Consider the following 15,423-nt stretch of genomic DNA (forward strand, 5'->3'; position numbering starts at 1 on the left):
TCTCCCTTGTCCAGGTGATAGGTCACCTGGTCATAAAAGGAAATAAGATTGGTCAAGCAAGACCTACCCACAACAAACCCATGCTGGGTATCCCTCAGGATGTTGCCATCAGCCAGTTTGTTAAGAATGGCCTCTTTGATAATCTTTTCTAAGAACTTCCCTGGGATAGAGGTCAGGCAGATGGGCCTGTAGTTTTCTGGACCCACTTTCCTCCTTTTCTTGAAGATAGGCACCACATTGGCCTTCTTCCAATCTTCGGGCACTTCACCAAAGTGCCAGGAATTCTCAAAGATCTGTGCCAGGGTCTGAGCTATGATACTAGCCATCTCCGTGAGTACTCTGGGGTGTAGATGGTCAGGGCTGGCTGACTTGAAGGTGTCCAGCCTCTCAAGGTGTTCCTTCACAAGGTCAGCATTGATGGAATCTCTCTCACCTGGGCCTCCCTGTTCTATGATGGGCAGGGGCATCCCATGTGACTGGTGAAAGACCGACACAATGTACCCATTTAGAAAGTTTGTTTTTTTCCTGGGCATCAGTGGTCAATTGTCCCATCTGGTTTAGCAGAGGTCCAATGTTGCCTTTGCTTTTCCTCTGTCTCCCCACATATCTAAAAAAGCCCCTTTTTTTATCCTTGATACTTTTAGCTAGTTGGAGTTCCATTGCAGCCTTGTCTATCCTGGTTCACTCCCTGCAGGTCTGGACCAGTGCAGAATATTCCTTCTTGGAGGCGGATTCCATACTCCATCCTTTGTAGGTCTTTGTTTTTAGACACAGGAGGTCCGCTAGTTCCTTGCTGAGTCAAGGAGGCTGCTATGCGCTTTTGCTGCCTTTCCTACAAGACAGAATAAACTTATCTCATGCATCTAGTATCACTCCCTTGAGGAGCAACCACTCTTCCTGAACTCCCCTCCCCTTGGGGTTGTGGTCCCTTGGGCCCTCACTGACAATCCTCCTGAACTTGTCAAAGTCAGCTTTGCTGAAGTCAAGGACTTCTGTATTACTGACTGACTTGGCAGATTTATGGTGGATGGTGAAGGTGATCAGCTCATGGTCACTGTCACCTAATTTCCCTTCGATTGTTAGGTCGCTGATTAGGTTGTCCCCGGTTGTCAGTACCAGGTTGAGCAGTGCTTTACCCCTTGTTGGCCCATAGCCTTCTTGCATCAGAGCTCATCCATGCACATGAGGAAGCTTTGTGACCGCTTGGATTTGGCTGACAGCTCTTCCCATGAGATGTCACTCCTGGTCAATCTCTTGAACAGGGTAGGAGGCATGAAGTATACTCCCACCACTGTGTCCCTGTGCTGTGTTCCCCACAGATTTTAACCCAGAGGGTCTCCAGTCATTTACCCTAGGTACCAATGTTGGCTTGCAGGGACCCGTAGCTCTCCTTGACAGAGAGAGCTACATCCCTGCCCCTTTTGTCCACTTGATCTCTACTGTACAGGGTATAGCCATCTATACCCATGGTCCAGTCATGGGTGGAGTCCCACCAGGTCTCTGTTATCCCTATGACATCATAATTATTTGTTAAGCAGGAGGACAAGTTCCTCCTGTTTATTCCCCAAGCTCCTGGCATTCAGGTACAGGCAGGCAGGTGTCCCCTTGGGGACCCTTGCCTTGCCTACAAGTTGTTCCAGGGCTGGGGCAGGGGTGGGCTCCCTTAAGTGCTTTGGCCTGCTGGCTTTGCAAGGGTTGCTCAGCAGGTCAGCAGTGGCTGTAGTCCCCTCATATCCTGGCAGGCTTAGTTTAAAGCCCAGTGGAGCAGGTCAGCCAGTCTGGCTGAGAAGAGCCTCCTTCCCAGTGGAGAGAGTTGGAGGCCATCCCTTCCCAGCAGCTCACTGCCTCTCACCAAAGCACGGATGGTGGTCATAGAAGACGAAGCCTTCCCAACGATACCAGGGCCATGGTCTTTAGTTCACTACCTCAATCCTCCTCTCCCTCCTCAGCCCATAGCTTGAGACTGGGAGGATCAAGAAAAAACACCACCTGCACCCCTTAAGCCCCGCTTCCAAATCCCTGTAGCACTGCATGACCTGGCTGGGATTGCTCCAAGCCATGTCATTTGTGCCCACATGGGTAAGGAGCATAGGGTAGTGGTCAGTGGGCTGGAGGAGCTCGGGGATCTTCTCTGCAATGTCTCGAATACAGGCTCCCAGGAAGCAGCAGACTTCCCGAACTAAGGGGTTGGGGCAGCAAATTGCCCGTTCAGTACCCCTCAGGATGGAGTCTCCATGACAAATACTTTGTGTTTTGTCTTAGTGAGAATGGGGGTGGTAGCTACTGTTAAGCCTGTGTTGCCTACAGGATCTGCTGGGCTGCATAAGGTTCATACCTGTTGCAAAGCTCCAGCGGGGTGGGGCCTTTGGTGTGGCAGGTCTTAAGGCCCTTGACCACCTTGGTCCATCCCTTTGGCTGAACAGGATGGGAGGTCCTGGTGTGCTCCTTTGTTCTGGAGTGTGACTGTGGTTTACCCTCTGCCTCCCGGGGGAGAAGGGCCTGGCAGTAGGAGTTTATCTCCTGCTCACCATCCCTGATGGCACACAGTCTCTGAACTGTGGCCTGGAGCTCCTCCAGCTAGTGCACCAGAGACCCCAAAAGGCAGCAGACCTCACAAGGGGAGGTAGCCATGCTCCCAGACCCTAGAGCCTGAAAAAGTGAAAGGCAGACTCCTCAGCCGAAAGCCAGGGGCTCTGTCTGCGTGGAGCCCAGAACCATGGGCTCTGTCTGGGTAGAGGCCTCTGAGGAGCCAGAGCAGGGGCTGCAGACTCTGAGGGGGCCCTCAGGTTGCGGCACATGCCCATCCATGTCATGCTGCTGGGAGGCCATCTGTGATGGGGACTGCTTACCCTAGGGGGCTCACAGGCAGGGCCTTGGGCCATCCCACTCGCCCTCCTGCACAAACTCTGCACTAACTCACATGTTGGGCAGACAAGTGTGCCTGTTTGCACAGCCTGTTTGTGAGGCTCCAGTCACGTGGCTCCCTGGGGGGCTGGGCCAAGTAGGACCCGGGGTGGGGAGAGACCTTCCTTGGCCCCACTCAGCTGCCTCCTCCACTGCCTGGGGTTAACCCCCTCCCACCACAGACACCGCTTACCTGTGGCTATGCTGGGGGTTGGTAGGGTGCTCCGCAGCTGTTGGGGGTCACTGGGGGTCTTCAGGGGAGTGGAGGCATAGCAGGCTTGCACCCACGCATCTCTCGCCTCTCCCAGAGCCTGTCTGGGTTTTTTTTGCTTTGGCAGGCCCTTTTAAACTGTGTACATGCACAGTGGGCCTACCATCAGAATTACACTGCTCCTTGGCTAGGGGGGACCCTAGCCGGGTTTTAAGGGACCCTGCCCCACTGGAGAGGGACCAGTAGGTACCCTCTCCCCTTCACCTACTGTCTCCCTGGGGGGCTGGGCCAAGTAGGACCCAGGCGGAGTGAGACCCTCCTCAGCTCCACTCAGCTGCCTCCTCCCACTGCCTGGGGTTAACCCTCTCCCACCACAGGCCCCGCTTACCTCTGGCTGTGCTAGGGGTCGGTGGGGTGCTCTGTGGCTGCTGGGGTTGCTGGGGGGGAGTGGGGGTGCAGCGGGTTTGCACCTGCGCATCTCTCGCCACTCCCGGAGCCCGTCTAATATGACAGTTCCATACCAGTTGTTGCTGACCATCATCCAGTCATCTGTTTCACTCAGAGTTGCAATGTTGATGGTAGTATCTCACTAGTTCTCTGGAGATGATGGCAGTTCTTTCCAGCCATTCATTGTGTTGATTGTCCATCAAGGTGTAAATATTTCATTTTGCAAAAATCATTGTTGTCTTGTGATTTTTTTGACCACAAAGTGATCCTTTTGGATGTGGTTATTCAGTTAGTTATGGGACAGAGCTAAGAGTGTGCTCTTATGCAAGATGTATTATTCTGCTAATAACTGCTTATCTTGATAACTAAGTTATAGAAAGACAACGTATAAAATGTAACTGAATTAGTTAGTTTCCAAGATGCCATCCTGCCATATCTTTTGTCTATATAGCAACACATTTCTTCAAGTAACAATTAAAAAGGTAGGCTATATATTTCAATGTATAGGATATTGGACTGAGGTTTAGGCACTTTGGTTTCTATTCTTTTTTCTGTCACTAACTAGTGGTGATTTCAGATACGTATTTCAGTATCTCTCTCTTCCATCTTTATCATTTACCTTAGTTTGCTTTTCAAGACAAAGCCCCCCACACTTTTTAAATCTGATTTATTTATGTGGGGATTAGCTTAATGGGTTCTCAGTCCTGGTTGGGGAATTTTAAAATCCATAATTATGTTAATATTTTTCTTCATTATTTAATATATATATTATGATTTCTTTATGGTGTACCCAGATATTTTGCATTAGTGATTTTCCTTATCATTATGTTTTAGCATATGTTGAGTGGATTTACCCAAGAAGAATAAAAGCAGCTGTCTTCATGGCATAATGTTAACAAGACAGAAATTTCCAAAACATATGTTCAACTATTATAAACCAAATAATACTTCTGCAGTTGTTCAACTGAAGAACAGCATTTTCCATTCTTGCTGAAATATATTAAACTTGAGGGTTTCTCACATTCCTGTTTTCCAATATATATATATTTGGCACTTACAAACTAAGGTCTCTCTGACGCTGTTCCTATTTCAAGGAAAGAAGACAAAATCATACGCTTGTGCAAATGTTTCAAAATATATGTAAAGAACATCTGATTATAAATTATTAGAGTTAAAAGAGCAGGAAGAAAAAGGCTCACATACAAATATAGGAAACTGACTTTTACAAGATGTCAAAAGGTATGAACCCAGATAGTAAGGTCAGCTGTCCTACTAATAATAAGAACTTATTTTGCAGAGGCAATGATTCTACTTTTTTATGCAATGATCTTCACTTTTTGCAATTACATAGTTTCTAGGACTGTTGAATGCAGCTTAAAACATCATTACTTTTTTAATAAATTAGATAGATAATTTGTGCCATTAAGAGTTCATAGGGTGCATTTACACATGTGATTTACCGTAGACTAATTAGCTACACAGTAAAGCATCAACATTTACATGTATGCTGATATTAGGGTGCAGTAAACTAATTAACTGTCTGAGTACAGTACTATCTTATGGCAGAGTAATTAAGTACAATGATATGTACGTTTAAACATTGATAAGACCCAGCTTGAACATGAGGGTGCTAAAGTGCAGGGGCTGCCTGCTGCCTAGTCCCATGACTCTGCACTGTAGCACCCTCACACCCCAGCCAGCCACTCTGCCACCCACCACTGCCACCCGGAGCCCAGGTCTGACCCCCTATGTCTCCTGCCAGCCCAAGACTGCTCCACTCCAGCTCAAATTGCTTGTGTATATGTGTAATTGCTGTGTCTGGGACCAGTGTACTCTAGCTCAAGTGGCTCCAGAGTTTATTGTGTCATGTGAATTGCGTGACCCATAGTCATGAAATCACATGCCATTTACATGTCCAAAGTTCTCAATATATTTAATACTGCATTGTTTTAATTACAGTTTAAATTTATTACATAAAATATTTATTTTTCATTAAATTTTCCATTAAAGTACAGAATTGCTATCAACTGTGTTATGATCAGATGGGATGTTTACCTCAATATAATAAAAACAAATGCTATTAGCTTTTTGAAAAATGCAGAAGATCAATGTGCAGAATTCCAAATTTTGCTTTCATTTTTTGTGTAACTTTAAACTTAACATGACATTACACTTAATAAAGTAGTGTAATATTAATAAATGTTTATAGTTATGTTGCTCAGTCAAATGCCACACATGCTGGCTTCCTCCTAAGTGGGATACAGTAATAAGTAAAAAACTTCAACAGCAGTTCTTTTTACTGATTATACATGGAGTTAGTAACTGACAATACTACTATGGGACTGAATTGAAAGAAAATGCAAGGGTCAAAATAAAATTCTTTTGCAGTGATTTCGTCAGCAGCTTCTATTCCTGCATTCTATTAAAATAAAAAATAATTAAAAAAAAAGATTGCTAATCATGTATCCTAATTCTGTCTTGCTTCCAATCTAATGAACACTTGTATAGGGTCAGATCCTCTTAATTGGTGGAAGCTTTGCCATTGCTTACAAAACACTAGCTGAAGACACTTCTCTCCTCTTCTTTTTTTGTCCTGTTTTTTAACAGGACAATTGTCCTGGCAATTTAAACATCGTTAGTAACAATATCCAGCAAGACTTACCAACGAAGAGTAAATTATTTTTTATTTGGAAGGAGTAGATGCATTGGGTCTCTTTCCATCACTGCTCCAGCTGCTTGAAAAATGTATACAAATTCTGAATATTTTCCACATAAATTGCCTCTTTTTAGGAAAATACAAAAGTATATTCACATCTGTATGTATGTATTTATGTACGTATGCATGTATCTTTCAGATTGTTAATCTGTGCTTTGTTACAGCCAGGAAAGCTATTAGATGGTCTTTGAATTAAGAGCTGTATAAAGCACAGAAATTAGGAAGACTCTCTAATCTACTCCTTGCTAAATAGCAGACAGTGGTTATCACCAGTTTTTTGTTAATGTATTTATTTCCTTCTTTAAATCACAAGTGAACCTATAGCTTGACAAATCTCACCTTGCTGAGTTTGTTCAAGTCATAGGATCATAGGAAAATAGGGATGGAAGGGGCCTCATAAAGTCATTAAGTCAAGCCCCCTGCTTATAGCAGGATCATTCCTGACTTAAAACATCTCTGCCAAGTGTCTGTCATGCCATCTTCTGTCAAAGTCATTGGAACAACATGACTAAAACAGAACCCCAGAGCTCTTCTCCCTGATAGTTTACAAATGTTGGTAGTTACCTTTCTGAATCTACTGTGGGGTGTGCATGTGTGCGCATGCAGCCTGCCTGTATAAATGTGTGTGTGTATACATATATATACATTATGAGTCTCTTATGAGATATATATATAATGTCCTTTGTCCTCTATTGATACAAAACCAGGCACCTTTATGTCCTCTGTTTTTCTTCAAGAATGTGTGTGTGTGTGTGTATTCTTGAAGAAAAATAGAGGACATGTATATATGCATAATATATATATAAGTAGTATAATATATAGAATAAGAGACTGGGGCATCAAATAGTTAAATATCATATGAAAAACAGACACTTACTTCAGCCTTCTAGCAAAGGCATAAGAAAAGAAAGCGGAGAGGGGTGAAAACAAAACAAAACTTTACAAGTGTTTTTGTTTTTATTGCTTTTGGTTTTGTTTTTTCTAACAAACCTCTTTACCATTAGTCATAATGGGAAATAAACTTTGCCAGAGGCAGGAAGTCAGCCCAATCTTCCCTTCATTTGTGAAAGAATAGTAACAAAGTAACCCTTGGGAGAGCCACAAGCCTCTTCTAGGAAACCACTGATAAGGAGCTGGGATCAGAATAGACAAGGCTGGATTCTACTTTCAGTATGTAACCCTCTGGCTTGCCTTTCAATTCTGACATCTGCTGCTATCCATTGTTCTGCATCTAAATCTCCTGGCCAACTGGAGCTAATATATCTATCTGGTGCAGAGTGATTTACTTAGTAGGCTAAAGAGTCACATATTTTGTGATGATCAAAGGAAATAATATAGACACAAATGCTGCCATGCATTTTCCATTATTTTGGAATCGATGACATAGTTTTGGATTTGTCAGTTTGTTAAAGAAGCCTTCACAGGAAATGGGTCAGGAATAAAAATGAAACATTTGAACAGTTAAATATTTTTTCACCAAGTGCTGTGTTTTTGTTAAAATATCCCTCAAGGTTTTTACAGGTTGCTCTAGAAAGTTATCATCCATATACATATCAGAATTCCCTTATCTTGGACTATTGGAATGAATCACAGAAAGTTAATCAGGCTAGCTATAGAATGTAGCATTAGTTTGGTCATTGGTGTTGATATAACTAGTCAAGAATAAATAACAAAGTGTACAGTACAACTTTAGAAATAAATCTATATTAATACAAACATTAAATAGAATTGCATATGACTAGATTCTGATCTAAATTATCCCGTTCACTGGGCATATATTAATGCAACTCAGAGGATAGACTGGCCTATTATGAGAAAAGGGATTTCTATTTTTTTTTCTGAATTAACGTTATTGCTTACTTTCTGTTGTCAACTTCAATTTGGTTATAGTCAGGATGCTTCCTTTCAATTCAGAAAAGGTTAGACATTATCACGGTTTACAAAATGTCATTAAAACTTGTTTGTTTCCTTCAGATTTTCTACTTTAAATTTCACAGATGACCATCTTATTAAGCAACTGAACTTGTATATTCCTCTGACACCTTGCTTCGTGCTTCACATCTGAGAAGAAAAATACAGAATTTTTCAATAAAAGATACATGTAAATATTTAGCTGATCTTTCATTATTCATTGAAATCTATATCTTTTCTATAAATACATTAATACTAATAAACACACAGTAAAAGTAGATGCTGGCCAGTAAGATATTTCATTTTGATGTTATCAATATGACATCACTAGTTCAGTTACTTGCAATACAATCATCTTATGAGCACGTAATACTTTATTTATTCAGTGAACAAACTATTGGCATATACTTTACTTGAATAAACTATAAGTATATCAAAAAACCCTGTTTTCATATCTGTCAAAAGTGCAAAGCTATATTAACTTTTCCAGTAAAGAACAGTAGTCATAAGGCAAATTCAGGTGATTAGGAATGGCAGAATGTTGGGTTTAACATAATACATTGGAAATGTGAAATCATCCTTCATCAGTTCTGTAATTATTTTTCACACTAAATTCTCTTCAAAGTCAAATTAATTGTTTGTGTGAAAGGACTTAAGATAAAGATCTTAAGGGAAGAAGCCCTTCCCTTTTCTTTTTATGGGTCGGGGTTCACTGATACTGTCTGTAGCCTGAGTAGCTGGTGGGAGTGCAGCTGTCCTTGGAGGGCAGCTGGATGAGATTCTTCATGAAGGGAGTGGGGTTCTGTAACTGCTGGACCATGAAGTGGGTGAGCAGGATCCTGAGGCCCTCGATCAGGGCCAGGAGGATGTCCCCTGTCATGGGCAAGCCCACCATGGCCAGGGGTTGCTGCAGGAAGTGAGGAGAGTACCTGTGAGGGCTTCACTGGTGATAGAGTTCCAAGGACCCTCCTTGCCCTGTATCTGCACTAGTTCACAGTCAATGATGAAGAGGCTGCCCCACGCCATGAAACCACTTCCATTCTGGGGGGCTTGGACCCACATGGCATTGATGCTTCCCCAAAGCCAGTGACAGATGACCACAAGGGCATTGCTGAAGCCCTTGACAGCCTGGAGTATGCTGCCACTGAGAATGCCCATGGTGAAAGCACTGCCACAGTCATCCACAATGCACCAGAGGCAGGCTTCCTGGACATACTTCTCCATTCAGCCAGGCAGTTGCCTGGTGGGTCATGTGGGAGGGGAGAGGGAGGAGACACAAAATTAGGACCCCACAATCAACATCAAACTCCCATCCTTCTGGTTACTAGCTCAGCACACAGGACCTTAAGCCATAGAGAAAACATAAATGTTATATTTTGCTCAATACAACACTTTATCAGGATTTACAATGATACCTCTTAGATTCATAGATTATAAGGCTGGAAGGGACCTTGAAGATCATCAAGTCCATCCCCCTTTACTAGGCAGGAAAGACAGCTGGGGTCAGGTGAACCCAGCAAGGTGACTGTCCAGTCTTCTCTTAAAGATTTCCAGTGTAGGTGATTGTACCACCTCTGGAGGGAGCTTATTCCACAGTCTGGACACTCTAACTGTGAACAAGTTTTTCCTAATGCTGGGCCTGAAACAGTCTTCCAGGGGTTTGTGGCCATTAATCCTGGTTTTCCCCTCAGGTGCCCTGGTGAACAGCTGCTCACTGAGTCCTTGATGTACTTCCCTGATGTAGCAGTAAGCAGCTACTAAGTCCCTTCTCAGCCTTCTCTTTTTCAGGCTGAAGAGTCCCAGGTCCCTCAGCTTTTTCTTGTATTGCTTACCATGCAAGTCTCTAATCATTGGGTGGACCCTTTTCTGGACTCTCTCAAGTTTTACCACATTCTTGTTAAAGTGTGACTATCAGAACTGGGTGCCATACTCCAGTTGGGGCCTCACCAATGCCAAGTAGAGTGGAAGAAACATTTCCTTCTTAAGTACTTGAAAGACAAGAAAAATTCCAGTCACACTTAGTGGTATAACAGTGTAGCTAGGTGCTGGAGGCAACTGCCACACACGGGGGCAGCAGCAACTTCTAGCTGCCAGTGTGCCACTGGCTCTGTTTTGCAGCTGCAGCAGCAGCATTTTTATTTTTTTGGTGCACCCACCCCCTTAGAGTCAAGGGGAACTACCCTAGTTACCCTGCCCTAGTTATACCACTGAGCAGACTGATAATTTTTCTGTTTTCTCCAATGGGCTAGGATTCCAGCCCATGAAGAATATCAGAGAGAAGGTTGAACTGAGATAATGAAGAAAGAGGGAAAGTAGTTTTAGGTATCTCTCACCTTCTTTTCAGAAGCTCTATAGATAGTAGGGGAGATTTTCTCCTGTCTCATTATGCATATACCACTTATTTGACATTTGCCAGCCATTGCTCTTTTCACTTGCCTATTATAGTTTAAACAGGGAAGGTAGGGGAGGAGAAGAGGGTGGGGAAAGCATTGTTTTTTGCTTGCTTGTTTCTTTGTTTCAAATGCCCTTCTTGTTTGGAAAGAAAACTGTATGTTGGCAAGTAAGAAGAATTAACTGACTTCTGGTAGTTTAAGAAAATAAGTCTCTGCAGGACCCCAGAAGGATTCTGTTCATGAAAACAAATTTTAATAGGGGAACCATTAAAACAGTTTTCCTTAGTGTCAATTTATTTTAATTTACAAGCAGCTCCCCTGATGTAAACCTAAAATAAATAATCACAGAATGATTAAGAAATAAGGCTTGAAGAGACTTCCACAGGTCTCCTAATACAACCCACTGTGGCAGGGCCATCCATATACAAACCACCCTACACAAATTCATTGTCTACCCTATTAGAAAAACTACACAGTTACCTGTACCTAAACAAAAACATAAAATCCTAATTTCTAAAAGCTTAAGCAGCGATGTGCTGGGAGGTGCGGGGGGAAGATTGGTGATCAATATCCTGTTGCTACAAAGGTTATTAAAATATGCTCAAGAGGTCCCAGGAAGAGTGCCACACCCCATGCTGCAGAGAAAGGCAGAAACCCTCACAGTCCATACCAGTCTGACCATGGAGTAAAAGAAAGAGCAGGTTAGGGACTATTTAAAAAAGCTGGACATGTACAAGTCCATGGGGCTGGATGGGATGCACCCGAGGGCACTGAGGGAATTGGCTGATGTGAGTGCAGGGCCATTAACCATCATCTTAGAAAATTCATGGTGATCAGGAGAGGTCCTGGATGATTGGAAAAGGGCAAACATAGTGCCCATATTTAAGAAAGGGAAAATCCGGGCAACTGTATGCCAATTGTTGGCTTAGAAATTGTATTTAAAGGCTTGTTTTTTTGGGAATTGGCTTATAGGTATAGATATATGCATTATAAGGGGTCAAGATAGGCATCAGGGCTTACTTGAATTTCTAAAGAGCTTGGAAAACACATACACAGCTTCTCATGGTTCTGGAAGTAGATGGTGTGTCTAGCACAACAAGAGCAATGGATGGACACAGGCTAAAAATTGAAGGGTGACATGCTATAACATGAGATCACAGCCTTCAAGGCAGACAAGTTGTCTGGCACAACAAGGACACACAGCCTGGGAAGCAAAGGAAGTATATCCCATAACACAAGATAAGTGACACCAGCAACAAGCCCTCAGAGAAAAGGGGGGCCTAAGTCCCAGTTTTGGGGGAACAGATCAAATTAGGACAAGGCCCGCAAGGCTACATGAATGTGTGAACACAAAGAGAGAACCAACCAGAGATAGCCACACATGAAGAGTCATCAAGGGGAAGGAAAATACAAAAGCAGAGACTTAAAATTAAAAAGGGTCCCTCCCTTTGTCTTGTCTATCTCTTTTGTCCTTCCCTCTGTCCCTTCCCTCCCTGTTCCTTCTCTTCCCTCCCTGTCCCTCTCTGTTTTGCTCCCTGAGAGGGGTCCCCATCCCCATCCCTGTCCCCTGGGAAAGGTCCCTGAGGTCACCATGGACCAAGGGCATACCAGCAGCCCATCTCACGCACCCCACTGGAGGTGGCCTGTGGGCCTTGGAATCTTATCTCCAGACTGCTGACACCTAAGACAAAGAGCCTCAGAGTGGAGCCTGCATCCTACCCAAATGCACTTTGACTCTGATGACAGCCCTAGGATTGGTAGATATGGAATTGTTTGATTGCTTGTATTGTTGTTTTTCTGCTCTTACTCTGTATCAATCAATTTGCCTATTGTTGACTGGCAGGTGTTGTGTTCAGTCTGAGGGTTGTGCCCACCCAGAACAAAGGTATAGGAACTGGGTCCAAATCCAATGTCAACAACTGGTGATGCCACTGGGACACAAGGGTAGTAACCTGACCAATCAGGGAATTTGTTGATGCAGAGTGATCTGTTTTAGAGGGGTAGCCAAGACTCATAGTGATAGTGGAGTAAGGTTGTGGAACTGCTGGTGGAGACCTGTTGGTAAGGTAAAACTGTGTAGTAGTTCCAGCCAGAATATTAACCTAAGTAACTATGTCTGTGTTAAAGTCTTTTGTGCAGGAGAGGTGGGTTGTTACTGCTGACTGGGAGACTTTTTGTCTGGGTCAGGCAGAGTAGTGGACATGGTTACATGCTGTGGTCTGCTTGGGATTAAGTAAGAACCTCCTGTGTTGGCAATAGGAAGCTAGGAGAGAGCAAAGTCATCTCTCTGCTGGAAAGGCTGTGTGAATGAACAGGGTCCTTTGACTCTAGGGTCCTTGGGAAGGGTTACAGTCTTTCATAAATGGTTAAAAGAGCAGTTGGGTGTTTTCTGTGGAGGTTGTAAGGTGTAGATTACAAGTGCAGGTTATGGCAAGACAGAGTGTTATGCAGGCAGTGCAGCTTCAGAGATATCAAAGACAGTTAGAGGAATATGAGACAGACACTCTGGAAACCTGTGTGCACCAGAGAATAGAGGCAGCAGAGGGCACAGAAAGAGGCAAGGTATGTTACAGGACATCGGCTCGGAGTGGCAGAAAATTTGTATGGGATGAATGAATGGACTTTAAGGTGGATAGAAAACTGGATGAAGCATTGGGCTAAGAGGGTAGTAATCAATGACTTGATGTCTAGCTGGCAGCCAGTATCAAGTGGAGTGTCCCAGGAATTGGTCCTGGGGCTGGTTTTCTTAATCAGTGACCTGGAAGGTGGCATAGAGTGCGCCCTCAGCAAGTCTGCAGATGGCACCAAGCTGGGGGGGAGTAGTAGATTCATAAATTCATAGATGTTAGGGTCATAAGGGACCTCAGTAAGTCATTGAGTATGACCCCATCCCTGGGCAGGAAAGAGCGCTTGGGTCAGATGGCCTCAGCTAGGTGCTTGTCCAGTCTTCTTTTGAAGACCCCCAAGGTAGGGGAGAGCACCACCTCCCTTGAAAGCCACTTCCAGATTCTGGCAACTCTTACTGTGAAGAAGTTATTTCTAATGTCTGACCTAAATCTGCTCTCCATCAATTTGTGGCCATTGTTCCTAGTTATTCCAGGGGTGCCCTAGTAAACAGAGCATCTCCTATTCCCTGCTGCCCTCCTCTGATGAATTTATAGGCAACCATAAGATCACCCCTCAGCCTTCTCTTGAGAAGGCTGAAGAGATCTAGGTCCCTCAGTCTCTCCTCGTAGGGACTTGCCTGCAGGACTCTAACCATACCAGTGGCACTCCTCTGAACCCTTTCAAGATTTTCCACATCCCTCTTGAAGTGCAGTGCCCAAGACTGGACATAGTCCTCCAACTGCAGTCTGACCAGTGCTGCACAGAGGGGTAGCATCACCTCCCTGGACCTGTTCATCATGCATTCGCTAATATATGATAAAGTGCAGTTAAAACAGAATGAGATAATGTATCTAAGGCCTTCTTATAGTCTAGGTAGATGACATCTACCTCAACTCCTGCATCTAAGCATGTTGTGTCCTGGTCATAAAAAGAAACAAGTTTAGTCAGGCAGGAACTATCTGCAATGAATCTGTGCTGATTTTCTTTCATCATTATTTCCCCTACTGGGCTCCCACAAATGTGATCCTTAGTGATTTTTTTCTAGAGCTTTCCTAAGGATAGAGGTGAGACTAACTGGTCTATAGTTTCCTGATTCCTTCCTCCTCCCCTTCTTGAAAATGGGGACCACATTGGCCCTTTTCCAGTCCTCTGGGACCTTACTGGAGCACCATGAGTACTTGAACAGCTGTGTCAGTGGCTCTGTTGTGACACTGGCCAATTCCTTCAGCATCCTTGGATAAAATTCATCAGGGACCACTGATCTGAAAACTTCCAGCCCCTCCCAGTGCCCCTTCTCTCAGTCTGCGCTAACAGTTGGTGGCTGATGGCCCTCCTATGTCTATCTATGATCCAATTGGGAGATTTGTCTTGGTCTTTGTCTAAAAATACAGATGCAAAGAACTCATTGAAGAACTCAGCTTTTCTCCCTTCTGTCACCAATTGCCCTAGTTTGTCCTGTAGGGGTACTATGCTACCCTGCACCTTCCTTTTGCTTCATATATACCTGAAGAAGGACTTTTTGTTGTCCTTAATTTTTGTTGACAGCCTAAGTTCTAATCCTGCTTTGGCCTTCCTAACTGATTCCCTGCAAGTGCGAGCCAGGGAGGTATACTACTCCTTGGTACCTACCTCCTGCTTCCACAGCCTGAATACCTCTTTCTTACCCTTAGGATTTTCTGGACTTCCCTGCTCAGAAAAAAGGGCTTCTTGGCCCCTTTGACCCTTTTTATGAAGAATGGGATTGTCTCCTTCTGTGCCTGTAGGATCGTTCCCTTGAGGAATGACCACCCTTCCTGGACCCCCATTTTGCCAATGCTCTTCAGCTTTAATGCCTCACTAACTAATCTCTTGAGCACACTGAAGTTAGCCTTTCTGAAGCCTAGCACTTCAGCCCTGCTGGTTACTTTACTCACCCTTCGCTGGACGATCAATGATCACTATCCCCTAGGTTACCTTGTACCTGCTTACTCCCCACCAGGTCATTCCCCAGCAAGTCCAGCAGGCATTTCCCCTAGTGGGATCGTATACCTCCTGCTTTAGATGGAGGTCCTGTAGGCAGGTTAAGAACCTACCTGAGTAGTTAGATTTGGCTGACTGCTCCTCTCAGCAGATGTCAGGGTAGTTTAGGTCACCCATGACAACCATATGTCTCAAGTGTACAGCCTCTGAGAGCTGTCTGGAGAATTCCAGGTCTAGCTCATCCTCCTGGTGTGGTGGTCTATAGTAGACCCCCC

The 15,423-nt window shown here is 44.1% G+C and overlaps 1 protein-coding gene across 1 annotated transcript; it reads right to left on the minus strand.

Moving 5' to 3' along the window:
- Window positions 1–8,869: 8,869 nt before the first annotated feature.
- Window positions 8,870–9,605, minus strand: LOC109303720 (mitochondrial import inner membrane translocase subunit Tim17-B-like). Its single transcript, XM_019525910.1, is given in 2 exon segments — window positions 8,870–9,095; window positions 9,098–9,605. Coding segments are annotated over 2 exon segments (513 nt in total). The 5' UTR covers window positions 9,414–9,605; the 3' UTR covers window positions 8,870–8,898.
- Between the last annotated feature and the right edge of the window lie 5,818 nt (window positions 9,606–15,423).

The sequence above is a fragment of the Gavialis gangeticus genome, unplaced genomic scaffold, assembly GCF_001723915.1.
Source record: "Gavialis gangeticus isolate Ggan-Ray unplaced genomic scaffold, GavGan_comp1, whole genome shotgun sequence".
In the NCBI taxonomy this organism is placed as follows: Eukaryota; Metazoa; Chordata; order Crocodylia; family Gavialidae; genus Gavialis; species Gavialis gangeticus.